Genomic DNA, 22,296 nt, shown 5'->3' with positions numbered 1-22,296 from the left:
TGTTCAAAATGAATATGTGCTCCTATGACTATGAGATGTAACCTGGCTCTTCTGCTTATACGAGGCTGCCCCAAGAGTCCCCAAAACAGGGCACCTCCCTCTGCCCCTGCTGCCTGTCCCTGCAGTGGACTCATGCAGGAATGGAGCTGCAAAAACACCTCTGATAGAAAAGCTACCCTATGCTGGGTGAGGGGCGGGGCGGGGGGGTGGTAGAATCTATCAGTATAGTCAAATATCATTGGATTTTTCCAGACCTCTCGAGTGCTGTTATTTTTTCCATCAGGTGAACAGTTCTCGGATTGTGGTTGATTTTTTAACAGTTTTGCTTGGTCCATTATTGCCCCCAGGCCAAAGAACCTCCTTGTCCACACTAAATCACCCAAAGTCTTTATAATACCCCAGTAAATGCCTCTCTCTTTCACTTTTCCTTATATCAATGCTTTTGCCCAGCCTGACAAAATAATCACATGAGGGCAAGGGACATGTGGCAAGGTGAGCAAGAAGTCACATTTGCAATAAGCTAGGGCCAAAGACAAACAAACTATGCAAGTGTGATGCAAGCCATAATCAGGCTTGGAAGGCTGCCAAGCTGAGGGCAACAGAAAGGAGACACGGGGTACCCCAAATTTTGCAGTGTTCCTGTGACACCATGGACTGACCCCAACCTCGAGCAGAGCAAATTGTAAGACCATCAGGTCAGACATCACTGATTAGACTTCACTTCTAAGCCATGGACTCATCTCTAACGGTGATGTGTATTGCTTTGATACATATATTTTTATATATCAACTCTGCTCTTTAATGCTTCCTACAGTAGCAAGCTGCTTTCTCTCCTCCCAGATTCTCCAGATGGTGCTGAAACCTTCAGAGCTTTTGGGCTCTGTTTGTTTATTTTTAGCCAACTTCCACACTTCTGCCCTGCTCAGGATGTCTTGGTGTCTTTCCACATTCCAAACACGCTTGCATTCTTTTGGTTTCTGCCCTCCCTGTGAAGCCCCTTCCCAAATGAGTCAGCATTGAATCATCACTTACTTCTTATTAGCTGAAGGCTAGACTAAATCTCTGCTGTTCTTCCTCTTCCCAAAATAATCTGAAGATCTAAAGTTTGTTTTTCCCTGCACTGCACAGCACTGCAATCTCCGTTACTTGCTTACCTGCACACTAGAGCAAGCCCAGGGATGATCTCCAAGTGGATCTGAAGCTCTTTCAGTGGAAGGGCAGCTAGCGCAAGAAGTGACTAAACCGATGCAACAGTTCCCATCAGAGGGGAGACAGGGAGCCTGCGAAATAAGAGCAATCAACCATGTTTCAGCACTGAGCAGAATTAGCACAGGTGGGCTTTGCATGGTAAAATCGTCTGGTTTCCAAGAAAGTTTGTTATTACAAATAAAACAGAGAACCACTGGTCTCAGGTGCTTTTGGAATTGCACAAAATAAATATATTTACGATATATATGATAGATATCACATCTAAGGATTCCAAGGAAGTCTGACTTACAGCTTGAAATCGCGGTGAGAAGGATGACTCCTCCAGAAGAGCTGCGACCTCCTCCCACGCAGTCACAGCCTGCAGCTACCTTTGGTCCTTGCTTCTTCCTGGATCAAGACACACAAACTGATAGAGTTATTGTGGCTTTCCCCTAATCTGTTCTTTAATGAACAAACATTGAGAACAGGATTAAGACCATTGAGCTCACAACAGAGCACACTGTCCACCGCTCTACTCTGGCTTCCTGTTGGATTTGCTCAAGGCTCAGCTCTACTCTCTAGTGCATTTCCTGGCATGACCAGTATCAGGGTTTTCCAGTCTCTTCTTGTATTCTTTGAAAATGGGAGAGAAATCTTTCTTTGGCCCATTCCTACAAACTTCAGCTCCCTGCAGAGAGCCAGAGACATGTGAGCCCCCTCCCCCCAGTGCCACAGAGCAAAATGCAAATACCCTCTTTCCTTACCACTTTTCCCTCCTGACAAGCCCCTAGAACACAATTATTCAACCAAATGATAACTGTTTGAAAGACTGGTCCTTGCAGACTGACAACAAAGGTGAGGAAAATGTTGTGCTAATTATTATCTTCCTGTCCTTACACAGGCCTTTCTGCAAGGCTCTTGCAACTGGGGAAGATGCCTGGAACAAGATAGACAGGAATTAGTCTGGCTTGAGGAAATTACCACCCAGACATGCCTCTTCTATGTAAATTCCCTTTGCTCAGCTTAAACTCTTTTGAATAGACACACTGCTTTCCCAAATGATTTTAATAACTGGTTTTAACAAGTTAACTCCCAAAATGATCCGTTTCCAGATAGCTCTCATCCTGGCCCACCTTTCTCCTGGTGGGCTTTAAACCAGATTGCTGGCTTTACGCGCTTTCCCCGCCTCCTTTTTCAGCTCACCTTGCGTAACTGCTTTGCTGGTGTGTATGACTCTGGTTGAGACGGACAAACCAAGAGGACAAAATGCTTGCCTGATTATTCATGCATTCCAGTCACTTCTCTTCCTGTGGAAAAAATAAACCCAAAACATAATCCCAACATAACATGAGCACTGTATGAAATAGCTGCTCTGTGGGAAGTGTTTTCCCTTGCTCCCAGTGCCATGAAGAAGGGCTGTGTGTGGAGGCCTCCGAGAAGCGTTTCCTTCTCCAGCGTCAGGAGCACGCAGCTGAGCGCTGGCTCACGGGGCGGCCCTGGCAGGGTGTTACCGGAGCCTGCACTCCACATGAGCTCCTCCATGGGCCCAGGCACAGACTTGCCTCTCCAGTCAGGAAACGAGCCAGGAGATGCTGTGTCCTGCAGGAGATACTGTTCGTGGGGTGAGATTTCCCCAGCTGCAAGAGCCATTGCAGCAGAAATCGACCTGGCCAGATGAAATGTTATAGGTTTGGTGATGAAGATGGGAACTAGGCCTTCTTTATCTTTTTTTACCTCCTGCTTCCCCAGACTCCCCAAAGGACAACCCAGCTAATTCATATGTTACAAATTTTCTCGTATAAATTTTGATCCCTCTCTTTGATGGCTTAGTTTTAGCAGTAGATTGGACAGACGGTCAGCTGAACTTATGAATCCTTTGCTTTTTAAGACATTGATGATTATAAATGCTTAATTACTAGTAACATAGTTTAAAAATCTCAGTAGTAAAATAGCTAAGACTACAAATATGAAATTTAGCATGGAAACATATATTAGCAGGAAAAAAGTAATATATTTTAAATGTTGGAGATCCTCATTTTTGGTTTAATATTTCATTTCAGTGCCTCTATGAATACTTCATGTGTTAATACCTATTCCAATTCAATAATTGTTTTTGTTTAAGGGGTAAAATAGTCTTTCTCAGGAGAAGCACCATTTTTTTCTTTTTGCCCTATTATATTTTGCAATATCTTATATTTTTTAAGCACAGCTAATATTTCTAGCTTCTCACAGCTGCTTCGGTTTGGAGTGCCGTGAGCAGTCTCACGGCAGACAGAAACTTGTTGTGCTGGGACATGTGACGTTTTGCTCATCTTGGTTTGATGACTGATCACTGAGTTCAGAATACGCTCTGTAGGCACAGATACAATCCAACTATTTTGCAATCATAAATGTAATTGGCATTGGACCTTAGTGCAAACACCACCTGTTTTTGTCCCTTTCCCTTTCAGCTCTAACTCAAGAATTTAGTCAGAATATTAGATCACATGAGCACAAGGGTAGCATGTTTGTTGGGAAGGAGGATTAAATGGGAGAGTGAGGACTGGGATAGGTTTGGAGAGAAGAAAACTGCTATGCTGGCTGGTCAGTGTGAGGATACCACAGTATCTAAGGGATGCAGACGGCAGGGGTGAAGTGCACTGGCTGAGTGAAAGACACTTTTGTGGTGTTTTGCCGCAAAGCTTGGCAAGGCTGCCCTTGTTTCACACCCTGCCTTCCTTGCTAAGGCATCATGATGGAAAAATCAGCAGAGAAAATCCAGACCCTGACTGTAGGAAGGGAGTTAAATCCTACAAAGACTTGTTCTTCCCTTTTCTAACAGAGGAACAGCCAAGAGTCAGTGCCCTGAACATTGTCCTGTTTAGCCTTATTAAGTCATATAATGCTATTAATAAGAAAGGAGGCTTAGCTGAGACTCTGGAGAAAACTAAAATTGTCTTTTAGTCCCTTTTTTTAAAAGTCAGCATGATGCAAAATCATGCACAGCATGTGACTGATGATGCCAGTAAAAGGTGGTGTCACAGCAGCTCTTTGCAGAAGAGATGCTCACCTTTCATGGAGAAGGGGACACCAAGGTAAAAGCCTCCTGAATGAACTCTCCTTCTGAGGGTAGCTGTGCTGGTCAGGCTGCAAACATGTTAAAAAGGAAGGTTGGGGAGAAGCAGGGGAGGACAGGGGGAAGGATGCAGGTCTCCAAAGGGTTTGGTACCCACTTCCTTCCGAAAGCAGTGCTCTGGGAGACAAATGTGGTCTGATGCATTTAGTTTCCAAAGCTTTCCATGTGTCCGTTGTGTGTCCTGTTGAAGTCACTTGCAAACCCCTGAATTAACGAGAATAATTGAGTTACTCTGGCTTTCTGGACAGCTCAGGAGGCAGAATTTCACCTTGTGATACACAATCATACTGGAGAAGGGACATAAACCCCACCTCCTGCTGAGGACATGATGCTCCAGCAGAACCTATCCCCAAATTTCCACACAGGAGGGAGGGCAGCCCTGGCTTCTGCTCCCCTTCAACCACTTGTTCTGGGAGACTCAGGACTTAACCTGACAGCACCTATGAGCCAAAGTCAGGTTTTCAACTCAGAAACACTGGGTACCATTTTTTAGTCTCAACCAAGGCAATCATTTTTGTAGTGTCACTTCAGCATTTGAGAAAGGAAGAATGCCAACACCTGGGATGCTGTTTATAGGGCTGTTTGGGGTTTTTTGCTTTTTATTTTTCCTCCTTTGGCTTGCAGGAGCCAAGGAGCAGAGCGCGAGTGGAGTTTTGGAGAGCCCTTGCTTTCCCAGATTAGGAAGGCTCCTGCTCAGCAGTCTGTAAGCGCCCTCTGGTGCAAACACAGCTGGCTGCCTTGAAAGAGCTCTGCCCTGAAGAATTACTCAACCAGCAACCACTGCTCTGAGAACTTCCTTGCGCATCATGACTTGGCTGTTTTTGGTAGGGGAACAAGTAACAGCCCCCCTGTACTATGAATGCAGTGCCCTCCAAGAGATAACACCCTTCACAGGTTGGACATTGGTACTCTATGCTCAAGTCCTGACTTCAAACGGAGATTTGTAGCAATACATGAGCTTAGTCCAGTGGATTGAGATATCCAGTTGATAACTAGATTAGGAAATGGAACTGTCTTATACAGCTCTTTAGCAAAGTTAAGACAAGGTGGTAATAGGAAGGCTGTCAAGAAAGGGGAGCTCCAGATGGAGCAGATTGCACGAGAAAATAAATGTGAAGGTAGTAAGGGATGGCCTGGTTTCAGGGATGTTACTTGTGAGACATGTGCCAGGAGGACAGAATTATGGCTAGAGACTTGCTGGCAATAGAACTAGACCAGGGAGAAAAAGAAAAAAGCCATGGAGGAGATGAGAAGAGCTATGCAAGTTTAGTAAACTTAGCTTTACGGCCAGACAAAAAGCACAGGGAGAAATTTATAGCTAGGTGGGGATGCCAAAGAATGATTAATGAGACAATAAAGCATCAGGGCAATAAATCACATCAGTGAGATGCAGAGACACACCACAGAGCATGTAGCTACTCAGGAGTTAGAGCACTCATTAATTCATCCAGGCAAATGGGCTGTCAGTCAGATTGTGAAGGCAGCGACTGAACCTGGGCTTCTGCAGGCTCATGGCACTGCTGAAGTGAAAGCCTCTGAAAAACAGGGAAAGAAAATAGGAAAGAAATCAAACCCTGAAGAAATTCTGAAATATGAGATAAAGTTGCAGCTGTTACTGAAGTGTTAGTAAACCCTAGCTGCTCATAATTATCTTTCTACATAAGGGTATTTGGCCAGGACAGTAGTTTGTTGTTAGCTGAAACAGGCAGAGATGCTTGGCAATCCTGGTGTGCCTTGCTTCACCTCCTGGGTGAAGGCAGGATATGCACCCAGGGACGTATCACATTCCTCAGTCCTGCAAAACCAGGGCAGGCTGAGGTGTGAACGAGCGATAAGAAAGGAGTAAGAAAGTTACACAAAAAGCAAAACAAGGAAGATAAAGGAAAACAGGTATCTATTAATAGAAGAGATGGAAAGTGCCAAAGAGTTTGATGCTCTTGCTCCAAGATTTATTATGATGGGATAATTAAGATGAAAATGGAATAGGAATAAGAGGTCAAAGGCTATTCAGTTTGAAAACTTAAGAGTTAGCAGGCTGTAAAGTTTTCTGAGTTTATTTACTTTGGCTAATGACTTAAGAAGTCTTAAACTATTGAGTTATAATGGGGGACTGACATATCCCTGGAGGACTACAGAAAATTAGCAATAAGACCATTTTTATGAAGGAGGGCTCACAAACTAGTTTATTGAATTTAGATTCCTGAAAATTACTGGGACAAACCACTAAATAGCCAATTTCTATACACCTGGAATACTCATAGGTGATTAAAAAAGGGAGTACTTGCTTTTTTTCAATAAAAAAAGTGTTTAAAACAAAAAGCTTCTTTGCTGGGCTGTTGATACAGAGAAAGAAAAGCAATGGATTAAGAGAGCTTTTACCAATATTATTGATATTTCAGTGTTGCTTAAGCTAAAGATCCTGTGGAAAATCTTACCTCATCCCGAAACCATGTCTTTCTTCTAGTGATTTCTGAAAAACAGAATGGTTTTTGTAGGGATGCTGAGGGCCTTTTTGCGGGGGACAGCATCCTGCTTAGGATGTGTTTTGGGAACAACATACCTGCACCCCGGCACAGAGCCCTGCTGCTGGGGACTCATTGCTGCCACACAGACATGCCCTCACAAGCAGGGCAGATGGGAAGCCGATTCCTGGCACCCGCTGCTTGCCCAGCTGCGCCGGACTGTTGGATCACGTGCAGCGCTTGCAGAGTCACGTACGGGTAGGTGATTTCAACAGGATTTCAACACAAAACATGTGATGTGTTTTTACTTATTTGCACATACTGCAAGGGGAAGCTTGCGGTAGTTACCTGCTCTCAGCAATTTGCCGTCTGCTGCAGCACTTCTCTCTTATCCGCTGCTTGAGACCACAGCCCCTCTTTATGCATCTGAAAAGGCCTCCTCCTTCTTGCCTGATGTTTTTTCCTATAAAATATTCTGCGCGAGCTGCATACAGTCAGGCTGAACAGGAAAGGCTGGGTGGTGGTGCCAGCGATGCTTCAAGGAAACCTAGTTTGCATAAACCGAAGTGGATGCTTACTCGGGTTGCTGGGCATCTAGTCACACTGTCAAGCACGTACAGAAAAATCACTTTGCTTTGCTATCATTCTTTACTTGGCGAGGAAGCTTCAGTGCAAATATCCCTCTGAAGAGAGAAAATATTTGAAACAAAGATCTACCAGAGAAAGGACACTCTTGTTTTAAGATTTTAAAACACACCCTCTATTGGTCATGAGTCTTTAATAAAACAGATCAAGCCATGCTTGGCAAATAAAAAATAAATAAATAAAGATGGCAAAATGTAGCTTGTAAAATGATCTGGACTGAAATGAATTTGAAAAGCATTGAAGACCATATGTGACAAAGCTTACATTTCTTGTGCTGCTGCAGATGTTTCAGAAACATCTGAAGCACAGCAAGCCCTTGAATACTTCAAGTACAGCACTGAGATTTAATCTCCCACATCAATAATGTGCTGCTGCTCTAAGCTGATACATTTCCAAGGGAAATCTCTTCCCATCTTTATTCAGGGCCTAGAAGAGCTGAGACTCTGGTCTGTGCACTGGTGACTTGACACACAGAAATAATACCACACTGTAAAGGTATGTAAAGGAACAGCACATCTGGCGTCAAACTAATTTAATGGCCAGATGCTTACATTGCAATATACAGTGCAGTGATACTATTTACACTTCTGTGTGTATTTTTGTATTGCTAAAGAAAACAAACAAACAAACAAAAACTAAGAAATTAGGAAGGGAAGAATTCCTATACAATGATTGCTTAGTGGGATACACAGCAGAAATCAGACTGGCCACGTCTTGGTGCGGACAAAAATACAGTTTGTTTCTCCAACTCATAATACTAAGATTAGGTAAGTAGTTTTCAGAATACATATAAAAAAATTCAAATTATACTACTCTTTCTATACCTAGAAATAATAAATGAAAAAAGCCAAGCTAGGCTCAGTCCTGCAACAAATTACAAAATACATGCGTTTCCATGAAAATGAAGGAAATGAACAATTTTCTTTGGGCTAAGCAATTATAGCTAAAGAATAAATTCTGCCTTGTGTTGTATTACAGCCTTCTTCATACAAAACTAGCTCTTTTCCATCATATATTCGCATCGGTGCTGAAGCATTTACTTGTGCAAGGACAATTTACCTGGTGGTATGTAGCCTCGCAAAGTACAAGATTTACTTCATGGTCTGAGCAGTAGAGGACACGAAATATAGACATTAAAGACAGAACATAACATGTCAAGAGTCAGCACACTGTTAGCTAAGGCAGCATGGCATTGAACCAAAACAAAATTATATTTTTTCTCCATGAGGGCAGAAAGAGTGAGGAAGAGATATTCTTCATTTTTTTCTTTGCATTTTTCCATGACTGAAGCCCACAGAGCTACAGTCTCCTCTTGTTGCATGGAAGAGCCAATAGGCAGGCGGTGGGGAGGGTAGGATGCCATAAGCTTCAGTGGAACCACATTCCCAAAGTGGTGAGGGTGCCCGAAGAAACACTGCTGTCACACTGTATACCAGGAAGAAATCCCACCAAAGAGATGAAAAATATAGATACCAGTATTGCAAAGGACAATATCAGAGTTGCTACAGTGCTTTAGTGCTCAGAAACAGCTTACAAGGACTAATGGTGTGATGTATGGAAGGCCTGTGATGAGCACAGCAAGCACCCAGACATGCACACCAGCCTATGCTCCATGGGTTAACAATTTCCTAGGGAAAAGTGCCCCCAGATGATGGCACTGGTGGCAAAGCAAAGCTGCTTTAAGCAGTTCCTGTCACAGCATCCTTCTCTTGTCTTCCAGTTTTGCTAGCAAAACTGAGAAGGGTTGAGGTGTGCTGCCTTGCAGCACACAAGAAGGCTGCAGCCGCAACACACCAGTTCCAAGAGAAGCTTGGCAGAACCAGTCCCAAGTGCAAAGCTGAGCATCACGCAGGGTGTCCTTCGGGAAGACGGAGCTGGACCCTGCCCACCTTCCTGCCCTGCGCGCTCCCTGCTACACCACACAGCCGCCTTACATATCTGTCTATACTAGATTCAAACACCACAACCAGAAAAACACTGGGTATTTCCAGCCATCTTGGTCACAAGGATACGAAAGCTCTAAACAACCATTCATTCCCAGCTCAATTTTCTGGATTCTCTCCCATTCTTATACCCATGTGAAGATAAAGAGTTCTTGTGCTTCGAAGTTTGAGTGTGTGGTCCCTGGCCACATGAATCTCAAATGAGCATTTTCTTACTCAAGAAGCTGCTTCTGGAATGGCACTTGATTGCCAAGAAGCTCCAAGTTCAACCTGAAGATGGTTATTGAGAAGACATGGAAAATTCCAGTAAAAGAAACTGATTTTTTTCTCTTCTTTAATTTTCCCCTAGCCAAAGCATCACTGGGCAACCAATTTAACTAGTAGAAGCTGCATTAAAAAAAAAATCTTGACATAACAGTGAGTTGAGGAACATGCTTTCTGTGCTGAGCAGATAATGGCTAGTGCCGAGTTGCACCTCAGATACAGGTACTCTGATACAGGAAAATGCATCCAGTTGCCCTCCTCCTCTTCAAAGAGCTTTAAGCACTAATGTGACACTGAGGCACTAAAAGCACAGTAAAGCAGTTTTACACAGCAGCTTAACAGGGCATCACATAGACAACTTCATTACACTGTGATGCAAACACGAGACACTTTCAGTTCTAAGACCAGCCTCCAATACTGTGATAAGACAGGCAGAATTCCCAGATCCAGACCTTTAATGTGGTGTGTGTTCAGCTACACGTGTGACACCACTCTGCATCAGTAAAACCTGGAAGTGCTGATCCAGTCATAACCTACCTCCACTTGAATCTACTAGCAGAGGCTGGTCCTTCTTCATGCAGATGCAAGGACTCCAAATCCCCCTTACTAGTCTAGGATCTGTTCTAGTAGCCTCTGGTATTGTAGTAGTTTTCTCTCTGCAGAAATAAAAAGAAGTTCATAATAGGGTGCTTCTGTGGCAAAAAACTCTTCTCAAAAAATGGGACAACATATGTATTCAGCAAAGAAAATTGGGAGGTAGCATGATCCTATAATAAAAGGACTCTCTCAACTACGAAGCCTTTAACTCAGTATCAGAACTCCTGCCAGAATTCCTCAAGATTTACCTTTAATAAATATTTTTAATATGGGTAATGACTAGTTTATTCTGTTATGTAACTGAATAGGTATAAAGGAAAGATTAGCTTTGGAAACTTTGGAGTGTATTCATTAGTCAGGAGCAAGTCTCAAAAATGCGACCCAAGTAATACTTTAAATGGCATTTTATTTCTGTACATCTGCACAAACCTCCATTCTCCTCTGTGAATAGATACTTGATATGCAGAAGTGAGACTTTATCGCACTACTTATTTACATGCATAAGTTCCTGGATTTGTTTAAGTTTGAGAACAGCAGCTCAAGAAAAGTCTATTTGTCTTAATCATTTGAAAAGCTTCTTTCTTTTCTTTCTCCACTGTTTATTGTCCATATCTTCAGTATCGTCAGGAGGATCTGGCATTACAAAGCCATCAGTCATTCTATAGTAGACTACTGTGGAATCTGACTCAACTATGGCCAGAGTGACTGACTGCGGGGTGTCGGGTTTGTCTGGCGGAAGAGAGGCTTTCTGCAAGATTTCTCTTATCCTAGAAGAGAAAAAAAAAAAGAGTTAGAAATCTGTCTATAATCGTGCACTCATGACGCAAAGCTAGAAATTCACATAAAAAGAACATATAACATCTGTTCTGCTCAAAAGCAAAAGTCCTATAAGCCAGCTTCAACACAACGCTCAATAGCTTCTGGAGGAACAAACACAGTTTCTTAAATAAAAAAGGTTCTGCTTTTACTTGAAAATATACTCAGTTCCACAAATCTCTGCTGGAAATGGCTCAGTGCATGCTTCTAAGCTTTCCATAGGTTTACTGGTGCATACGCCTCAAACTTCCGCTAACACAATCATAGTAAGGTAATTTCTAATGCCCTTGTTTTCTTTAGTTTAAAAAAATTATCTTAAGACTAGTAAGCCAGTAAATCAGAGCTGAGGACAGGACTGTTTCCTGGAGCCTTTGTAGCACAGTTCCAACAGGCGCATGGGACACAAGTACTGTAGGAGAATAATAGGTGCAAAGCTTGGGGACAGAGCACTAACATCCCTATAGCATAACTCCCTCTCTGTGGTAACACCCGCTTTCTCCCTCACCTAAAGGTGTGGTGCAAGATGGCTCATTTGGGATTCCTGGGACAGAGGGTTATATTCTGAGGACAAGTCATCTCTGCAGTGGGAAAAATCTCCCCCTCGCTTTATGTGCCCACAAATTCTCATGCACTAGAAAATACAGATTTTTCAAGCTGGTCATTGTAGCTGAAAATTAGGCTCTTTCTAAACACATCAGTTTTCAAACTTCAAACATCATCTTCCCTTCCAAACCTCTTTGATCCCTTAGTAAAAGCCAAATAAGAAGTGGCAAAGTATAAGCAGCAGCCTGGAAAGTCTATGCTGTTAAAGCCATGTCTTAAGTACCCATCTGTGTTCTAAACTGTTCAACTTGGCTAAATTCAGCAGTGTCCTCTCTTGTAATTACAGGTCCACACATAATGCAAGGCAAAGCAATACAGTGCAAGGTTAGTCAGTCATTTAATGTAACTGAGATCTTAAGGCTTTATGCCTTAGTGCCTCAGGATGATCTGCTAACATTTCCATCCTTGAGGCCCAACACTCCTCCACAAATAGAGTATCAGCTGCTATCACCATAAAAAATGGAAATTGTAAATGCAAGATTCTCCTCTTGGCCCTTAACACAGGCAGCAAAAGGAGAGTTCTCGTCCGTGCATACCACAGCTAGCCATAATGCAATGCAGCACATCTGCAGATTAGCAGGAGGGTATCTTTTAAAAGAATAAGCTTTGGAATCCAGGAAGTCTGTATTAGACAACTCCATTTCCTCTCTTCCCCCTCCAGGCGTCATTGCTAGCCTCCACATACAGCATGTTCTGAGAGTTATCTTACAGCAATGGACGTTTGAAAGGAGGAGTCAGAAAAAAAACACCTGCTTTGTGCCCATTTCATTACACTTATTATCCGCCTTGATTAGGAAAAAAAATGTTGCAAGAACGGTGCGGGAGTTGTTTTCCTAATTCTTTTGATGTATGTAACATTCTTTATGAAAGAAAAAAAAAATTCTTGGCCTTCTGAAATTTGAAGGAATGCACTTGCTTGATGTCCTAAACCAGGCTAGCAAGACTGAGTATACATACTCTACACATGCCACCTTCATGGGATTTATGCCAATGACTGTCCAATAAAAAAAATAAGTCAGCCAGAGCTCCAAGAGAGCTCATAAAACAATCAGGCTTGTGTGCTGGTGTGTGCACAAGGGAAGCCTGCAGAGCTAAAATATCCTGCATTCCCTCCTCTACCCCCTTCCTTACAACACTCCGTGGCTTTCCCTCAAGCGAGGGACAGTGCTGAAGCTCAGGTTTCACGGAAAGGTACACTCTGCACAAAGGCGCTGTGAAAGGAAGACGCCATTTGTGTGGGAGGCAGTGTGGGCACCAGTGTGGGCACCACAAGCAGCGCTGGCAAGTTTGCCTTTCACCAGCATGATTAAAAAAGGAAAGTCCCACAAACAGAACAAGCCTGAATATATTCTGAAAATAATAATTTTCCTCTGTTGTAGATCTTACAGTGAAGTTTTCAGAAGAGCTTAGAAACCCATTTAAAACTGGTGAATTTTGCCCATTCATCGTTATAAAACTGCTACGCTAAGTTTAAGAGTTGGCATTTCTAAAGCCCTCTGCATGAGGGAAACTTAAAAGGACTTAAAGGACTTTCTAGATGCCTGCTAACTACACCCAACAGAAGTCACTTCTCTTCTACCAGCTGGTCACACAAGCAAATTTAATAACACTGTGCAGAGACAATTGCAGCAGCACCATGAGTCTTGTTCTGCATCTGCACTGGCTGCTGCATTTAAACTAAAAGGCTGCTGAAAACTTGCTTCTTCTTCAATTACTGTTTTAAGTAATGACTTAAAAAAGCACTCACAGATAGTTTTTTATTTTTTTAAGCCTTTCCCCATCTTAATTTTTATGAAGAAGACACTTTTGTATCAGGTAGACTTTCAATGTACATCAGAAATTCATTATATGTTATATAATGGTTTGCTCTGCACAAAGTAATGCTGTCTTTTTCTGTCTAAAGGGGGGAGGGGGGGGAAACGTGATTAGTGAACTTTAGGTTTTAAACAGTAACTTGAGGTTTCAACTGACTGTCCAAAAACTAAAGAGTACAGAACAACCATAAAGAAGCGATATCACGAGCAGCAAATTATGTGACAAAAAAAAAGAGTGTATTTTCATAGTATATCTCACACAAGTACCATTGAGAAGCAAAGGAAACACTGAAATCTCAGAATAGTTTTACGGAAATTGTACAGCATTATAGCACCCCATTTACCTTAAATGGATCTACAGCCTTCCTTACTATAAAACCCCAAAGGTTTTCAATCTGCCCTTTATACCTTCATAAACAACTCAGTGCAGGCATTGCCAGACTGAACCGCCTTTGTCCCCTCCATGCAGGGCAGGGCTGGAGAAGTGACACGAGCTGGTCTCTGTACCTGTCTATCAGAAATCATTCCTCTAGGCACTGGAATGTAAAATTACACCACTTTTACAGACAGGTTCCATAATGGAGAGGATCAAAGCAGAGACATCCTTTCGTAGAGCACAATACATTGACTTTAACCAGTATTTCCACAAGGGCACAGTATGTCCCCGAGGCTCACCATCAAGAAATAAATGCTGTTCTATGCACAGCTGCTTGTCCCAAAATTGGGATTGTTCCTTGAAGCATATGAGAAGGAACAGAGCTGACGGAAAGGAAATGGGACACACCCTGATGCTTGGGATTTGTTTCTGAACTACAGCAACATGGGATGCTAGAAGAAACTCAAGATTTTTTATTAGCAAAAAAAACAAAACAAAGCACAACAAAGCAAACACCACGTGCCTCACTGGTCAGGAAAAAGAAAGTTACTTCTAAAAGGCTGCTAAAGAGTTTGTATTTAGAAACTATTAATTATAGTACCTTCGGTACTTTACTATGACTACATTTAACTAATGCTAACAGCAGAAGGAGCTACTGACAAAACCTCAAGTGCATTTAAAGTACAACCTAAAATCAAAACCACTTCAGATTGCAGGAAGATCTACTTCACAAACTACAGATTTAGGAGAATAAATCACTTCCAACTCACAGACTTGTTTCAAAGGATGTTTATTAGCTTTAAAATTGAACATTTACATATTTTTTCCCAAGAGTAAATAAATTACTATTTTAGCAAAATAACCCTTTACCTCTAGACTGAAACAAACTTTGTACTCTTTATAACCTGGCGTCACTGACTTAATCTACTTTCAGCTTCCACACTTACATACAAACAATAAACAGAACTGTGAAACATCAATTAATCTGAGAGTTTATTAGCGATTGATATTTTGCTTAGATAATGTTATTTGTCTAAAACAAGCACTGTCTAATTCCATTAGGACTGAAGAAAAAAAGAAGAAAAAAGCCTTTCAACACTATCTAGAAAATCCAGATGTCAACACTGCAAACTCTCACAAACTTGCTGAGTTTGGTTTATGCAAATTATTTCTGTCAGCTTCAAGACAGGACTACCTGTATTTAATTGTTTTATCCCATGCTGGGAACTGTAGTTCTGGAAAGTATTAACCACATACCCAGAGCGCACCAAGACTCTGTCTGCGGTAATGAATGTCTGCTCACTGTCAGTAGACCCATGGATTCCTCTTGCAGATTCGTAAACAAGTATGAATTTATTGCTAAATGCAACAGAGTACAAAAAATACGTTCTCTGAACCAGCTGCGTATATTTGGGAGAGTGGTCCAAGACAGAAAGAAGTTGTGTTTTATTCCCCAGATCTTTACTGAAAGAAGATGCCGCATATGCTGTTTAAGTGTGCGTACGCACAGCATGAAATCACTTTTCAGACTGTGTAATACTATTATTTGCATTGGCAGTCATTTGCTCCAGACACCATAATTTTAGTATTCAGTGAAAGGACTGCTGGATTACTGTGTAGTATTACACTGGCAGGACAGGATGATCATTTAGTTGTTGGTAGAAATGGGTATGGGGCTTGTAATCAGAACAGCTTCTGCCTTAAACAGTTAACTGTCATATTTAAATGGGAAAAGATGGAATCACAGAATAGACTAAAAGGAGTGTTGAGCAGCTATGGATTTGGGTTTTATTACTTTAAAGTACACTCACATTTACCATTTGCTTAGATATCTCAGGGTTGATTTCCACAGCAACTCTGCTATGGTCTTTAAGGACACATTCCTCTGCTGCTACAGCATCAGTGAAAGAGAAATCTTCATGTGACACCTGGGAAGGCCAAGTTGGGCAGGTCCTTGCAGAAGTGGCTTAGAGAAGAAAACCATCCCAGCAGCTCCTACTCAGGCTGTATAGGTCAATCAGGGAAACGCTGCCAATAAATGCTGCCAATTGCTGGCTGCTCGTGAGGTTAGCACAGAATTTCCAGCCCCAGCAACAGGGAAAGAACGTTTCCAGCTTCCGACCCCTTCTGATGGCTTAAGTTTCAATGTTAAAAGTGAGCTGCATTTATTTGTACTCATACCCTTCCTCTACTTTATAGAGGAAGGTAACAAAAACAAAACAAAAACAAAAAGAAAAAAGGTTGAGCAAAATAGCGGAGTGGATAAGCACAAAAACCTTCCTGACCACCTACAACTTGGGAAGCCAAGTGAGACTTTAAGACATTTAAGATACTTGATACCTCCAAGACTCCTGATATCAACAATCACAACAAAACATCCATCACTGTGATAATAAAGAGGCAAGCAACACTGTAATGTATTGTGCTTCCAACTCCCTCTGTGGGATGCATTTTTAACATCCTAGCGCTACACTACATTACTTTGAGATGCAGTTGCAGTCTGACGCCCTTTTTCTATCCCCTGTTCCAACGACAGGGCTGAGAGGTTGATGCTGTTCAGTCTCTATGACGACAGACCAGGCCTGGTCGGATCAGCAGTGACTGCTAATGTTTTCCCAAGCATGTGTAGGCACGTGCATACACAGGTACACTGGACTCCTAGAGTTACACAGGACTTCAGTCAAAGTCACTGTATTATTTTACTACTGATGCTTCAGACACCAGTTCCTGAGCCCCAAAGAACAACATGTTCAGTAACACAAACACAGGCATATATGATTTTCCTGCCTGACAACACTATCAAGTACATACAAGGCTTTAGAGCACTCACCTGGCCCTACAGCCCTGTATCAGGCTCATTTTACTGACAACATACTCTATGTATTTGCTCTATAGGAAAACCTAGTCATAAACTGTACTTTTAATCAATGTGACGCATTCATTCTTTGCTTCTCTAACACACATCCTTCCAGGAATGGATTCCATTCATACCGGTGCCAGAAAAAGAGCAAACAGTATCACCACAGCACAAACAAGTTCAGAGGCTCCAAATGAAAAGCCCCAATGAAACAGCAAAAGATAGGACACACATGCAGCGCAATATCTCCCTGTCATTAAAAACCAATTAGAACATACTTGCTGGCACTAACCCAATGCCAGGAATCAAAGTTTCCAAACCAGGTGGAAACTTCCTACATTAAACAAGCACAACAACTCAGCACACAGGAGTAGTTTCTCAAAAATCCCCTATCCTACCTTGCTGCCTTCTTTCCCCACCCAAAACTCAGTTCAAATGCTAACACTGTGAATTATTTATGGATGTATGTTCTTTTCTCACATATGCAGTGATGTACTTCTTGCAGAGAGGCTGAATAACACTCAGTATTTTACCCTGCAGGTCCTGTTGGAGAGATCATGCCATATTTCTCTGTAAAACCAAGCCCACAAGAACAACTGACACTATCTGCAAATGGAAAATTTTCAGTAACTAGACTTTAATCCACCAGTATTTAGTAAGGTATTTTCTCCCCTATCAAAAATGAATTGCTTCTGAAGATCTACTCTTAGGCAAACACATTTCAGAATTAAGATAGAAGCCCGATTGTAAGAGACAAACCTGTCACTTATAAAACCGAAACAAAAAAGAAAAAAAAGCCAGAGCATGTCTAAAATATCATTCTGCACATATGAGGCTGCTGCCAACAGAGAAAGAGGATACAGCAAACACTAGCAAGATATTCCCAACGCTTACTCTACATGTTACACAAAAAAAAAAAATGCACTAACATATGATGCAGCTAAAATAAATAGCTCAAATCTTTACAGTTATCATAGGAAGGAATGGCAGATACCAGTAAGAGATGAGATAGATGCAATCAAGAGAGTAAATGATGCTGCATATTTGAGGCTACTCCAATAGCCAGAAAAAATATTCCATAAAAATATTAGAACAGAATTTCTCTAAGCTGAAAATATTTGTAACATCAGAAAGCCATAGTTATGTTTTTCCCCACTTGAGAATTACTTGGTCTTGCATGTGCCACCAGGAAAGCAAGTACCTAAAGGGCATTTCTGAACAGATGAAAGTCAAAATCATAGCTCAAGAGACAGTTAAACATTTGATTCTGCGTAAATAAGAGGAATTTCCGGTTAAAAATAGCAGGATTATACTTCAAAATCAAAAAGCAGAGGAGACCAAATATACCAGGCTTATTCTTGGGATTCAACAATAAGGAAAAACAAATATTTATTCTCAAGCAGGTCCAAAGGGACTTTTTTCTTTTCCTTTTAGGTACTTTAAAACCCACAGACATGAGAAAGTATTACCAGATTTCCCAGAGAACAAAAATTCAGCACCAGAACGTTCAAAGCATAAGCTGTGAAGGTTTTGCATTCTAACCTCGTCTCAAACGCATACTTTGATAGCCGTTGTCATCTTCGGGGGTACATGCAACTTTTAAACAATATGAAGTGTTTATCAACATAAAGAGGCAGTTGCTGTTGGAAACTTGCACCAAAGGACTAACACTTTCAGGGAAGAAGCACAGAACCGATGCAGCCCAGAAAATTAAAGAAATCACAATTTCACATGTATGTATGTCACAATATCCAGAATATCTCTGCTCACAGGTTGAAACACACCTTCCCTCTGATATTTCTTCCCTGTTTCCCTCCCCATTCCCTTCCCAGCTCCCAGTCATGTTATCAGCAGCCTGATGAATACATCTACTCTTCATTTTACCTTGTGGTAATTCAGTCCAAACTGAATTTGTATCCTTACCTTTCATGACTTAGTGATATGTGCACAGGTACTGGCACCACCACCAGTTGACTGTCCTCTTCTCTTTCACGTGCATGTAAACATACGAGCTGTAGTTCTGCTAATCCAACGTACTTGACTTCATGCCAGTTTCTCCCTGGAAAGATTCATCATTGATGAGACAGGCCAGAACACAAAACACAAGTTTTATCATTCAGGCACCAAACTTGGAATTTAATTTAACATTTTAGGTACAGATTTCCTTCCCTCTCCTCCAAGTATCTGCTGTGAGAGATGTCAGCCAACTCCTGAGTTCGCCGTTGGAGAGGTAGTCCTGTTAAGGAAACCTAAAGGATCAGTAGCAGCCGAACTCTAAAGCTACACTGACTGATGGCAGATGGGGATCTGATCCACAAATCTTTGTTTTACATATGGAAGATGATGAATGGTGTTTATCTTGTTTTGAAGTCATCTGTACCATAAAACTGTAGTCAAAGTTTGAAACCTACCAATACCTAAGCTGTGAATAGGTGCTAAAAGCATGGTAACAGAACACAATTTTTCCCTTCTGCTTGAAGGGATGAGGCTAAAAGTTTTTTTTTTTAATGTCTGACTGCAGGAGTTTTCTGTTAAGGCTCATTAAGCCTTTTTCTGTGGAGGTATAACAACAACGACAGCAGATACAGGGCTTTCTGGTCCATAAAATTTCTCCAGTCCCTGACCTTGAAAACTACCAGTCTCCAAGAGAAAGTACAGCTGCTTTATTATGCTGGCTGGCTGCCTAAGTACAGTCCCTTCTCAAAAATCCCTTTTGGAAGAAGGGCAGACAGGGTGTTATGCATCACATAATCCTCTTTATTCAACTATTGTAAGACATTAGAAGACTACACTAAGTTTGTCATAATTATTGCTACCAGATTTCAAAGTTGTCTTCTTTCCTATAGGAACACTCCACCTTTTCCAGAAAAGGGGCATTCTCATTAGGCTGGCACACACCAGTCATTTACTAAGAGGGAATCCTGGTAATGTAGCAACTTTTAATCTAGAACAGAGGATTCTGTTATCAACACAACTTCTGGTATTCAAGCTTTTATGCCCTAATACCTAAGATTATCAAAATGTTTGCTGAGATGTCTGCTCACTTCACTGAATTACCTTCTAAGAGGTCCAGGTAAACTAGGAACGCAGCATAGATCTGAGCACTGTCAGATACATCAAGGGACATCATCCCGGTGAACTGAAACCCAAAATGCAGGAGAGGTCAAAGAAAGTTCAAGTTGTATTAAAATCCACAGACCGACCAAGAAGCCAGTTTAAAGGATTAACAGGTGATTTTGCTTTCTAAACAGTATCTTAAAAGGTCTCTTTTAAACATCCCCCCTTACCTTAACCTACAGAAAACAGGCAAAACAAAACAAAAAGGGATCGCACCAGTTTTACACCCACCCACCACCCCCAACTGCGCGCGCGGACCCTAACGGCTGCACCCGCCCCTCAGCGCGCGGGCCCTAACGGCCGCACCGGCCCCCTCCTCAGCGCGCGGGCCCTAACGGCTGCACCCGCCCCTCAGCGCGCGGGCCCTAACGGCCGCACCGGCCCCCTCCTCAGCGCGCGGGCCCTAACGGCTGCACCCGCCCCTCAGCGCGCGGGCCCTAACGGCCGCACCGGCCCCCTCCTCAGCGCGCGGGCCCTAACGGCCGCACCCGCCCCTCAGCGCGCGGGCCCTGGCTGTCGCGCCCCGCCCCTTCCCTGCGCGCTCGCGGGCGCCAGCAGTCGCCCCCTCCCCCCCTCAGCACGCGCGGGCCTTAACGGTCGCCTCGCCTCGTTTAGCGCGCGCGGACCCTAACGGCCGCCCCCGCCCCCCATTCAGAGCGCGCGGGCCCCAACGGTCTCTCTCCTCCAAGTAATCCGGCCGTTACGGGCCGCGCCGCGGCGCGCACGGTCCTACCGTGGGGTGAGCCACCATCCAGTTGCCGCCGGCGCCCCCCGCCCAGGCACCGTCTCCTCCCGCATCCCGCCCGTCCGCGGAGCCGCCCCGCTCCGGGCCGCTGCCCCCGGCTCCCGCGGCAACCTCCGCCTCCATGCGCTCCTCGGTGCAACGCGGCCTCGCTCCGGGCAGCACCTCGCGGCTGAGCCGCTCCCCCGCGTGCGGCTGCCGCGCAGCTCCGGTTCCGCCTCCAGCCCGTTCCGCTCGGAGCCGAGACTACCCTAACGGCCGGAGGCGCGGACGGTCTATTCATAACCCATTTTCTATGCAAGATCTTATTTCACAGGGAAACTAGAGGCTGTAAATATATATACGTATCACAAGCAGCAGAGACAGGAGAGAAAAGCAGAAGACAAAAGCAAATAACATATATTCTTAATGTATGGCACCTCAGGCCTCCCCCCATTGAGTTCTTTAGCCCCATCTGTCCTGGCACCGCTTGGATTTATTTCAAACACTGGCTTGAGTCAGGCCTGTCTCTGATGGCATTTTGAATAGCTTCAGGCTGGTGCTGACGCAGAGAAAAATGGCTACGTGCTGTTTTTAACAGATTTAAAGAACAAACTGTAAATCAGACAAAGACTGTAAAGCCCTGGCGAGTGGTTGTTCTTCATCAGGCTACACCAAGGCAAATCTGGCAGACAATGAAAATAGCCAGGCAGCTACACTGTTGACAGGAAACAAAACTGTGATCAGACTGGCACAGAGCACAGGGAAAAATGAACAATGTTTTCTTTATTAATCCAACTTATTATATAATGATCATTAAGGCTATAAACAAAGTACAAGTGAAAATTAATCTGTGCTTACTGAGTATGCAGATTGGCGTGTGGTTTCCTAGCTGCAGGAAGTCATCAAATTGGGACCCATCTTGTTCTTATTCAAGCAATTTTGAGGTTAGTCTGCTTAAAAAGTATGGTTTTAGCAGGTACTTTGATTCCTTCTGCACAAAAGCAAGATGTGAATCGAAATAATTAAAATAAAACAAATCCACAAACTAATTCTCCAATCTCTGAGATTTGCCAAGAAGAGTTGCCATGGGCGGTTTGCTTGGCTGCTAGGAAAAGGATTGAGCAGATTTGGGCCCTCAGAGGAGAAAAAAAAAAAAAAAGAGAGAGAAGAAAATAGATACTTTTAGGTCTATGTATTTTATATACCTTGTCAGAAAGATGGATCCTCTGTATTTTCTGCTCATGTGGAAAACAGCCTCTGAGAGGATTGTTACCTGTCTAAGCAGCGAGCACGCTCCTGACAGGGACTGTTCTCACATATAGGAATGTTTATGGTGGTGTGCATATTTAGCACAGGAAAAACAAGTGGCCTAAATTTATTTCTGAACAACTTAATCTAAAAACAAAACAAAAACAACAAAAAAGCTGTTTCTTTCCCTGAGCTAGAACATTTCAGCCTTTGGTGATTAATTGTCCTGTCACAGCAGGATTGGGGCTTGTTTTTTTGTTTGTTTGTTTGTTTTGTTTTGTTTTTGGTTTTTTGTTTTTTTTTTAAAAAAAAAAGAGGGGAGGAAAATTATTTTGCCCACTTATGAAGAAAATAAGAATTTATATAGGGATATATGTATATGTATGTATACACACAAATATATATTCACTGATGCATATGTGTATAGGCACTTGCATTTACAAGATTTTAACTGTTGACCTTTTCTTTTAATAGAAGTCAGATATTTCCAAAATTTCAACGTGCTATGCAGCTCTGAGACTAAGAAA

General features: G+C 42.7%; 1 protein-coding gene across 1 annotated transcript; it reads right to left on the bottom strand.

Annotated features, from left to right (window-relative positions):
• Window positions 1-10,603: 10,603 nt before the first annotated feature.
• TSEN15 (tRNA splicing endonuclease subunit 15) lies at window positions 10,604-20,680 on the bottom strand. Its single transcript, XM_088524506.1, has 4 exons — window positions 20,531-20,680; window positions 19,738-19,819; window positions 18,604-18,739; window positions 10,604-10,981 (listed from the first exon to the last, which is right to left on the bottom strand). The coding sequence occupies exons 1-4, from the start codon at window positions 20,663-20,665 to the stop codon at window positions 10,777-10,779; spliced, it is 558 nt and encodes a 185-aa protein (XP_088380632.1). The 5' UTR covers window positions 20,666-20,680; the 3' UTR covers window positions 10,604-10,776.
• Window positions 20,681-22,296: the final 1,616 nt, after the last annotated feature.

This window comes from Tinamus guttatus, unplaced genomic scaffold, assembly GCF_059628265.1.
Source record: "Tinamus guttatus ecotype Peru unplaced genomic scaffold, ASM5962826v1 Tinamus_guttatus_pri_ptg000211l, whole genome shotgun sequence".
Taxonomy (NCBI): Eukaryota; Metazoa; Chordata; class Aves; order Tinamiformes; family Tinamidae; genus Tinamus; species Tinamus guttatus.
This window is presented reverse-complemented; position numbering and strand designations above follow the sequence as displayed.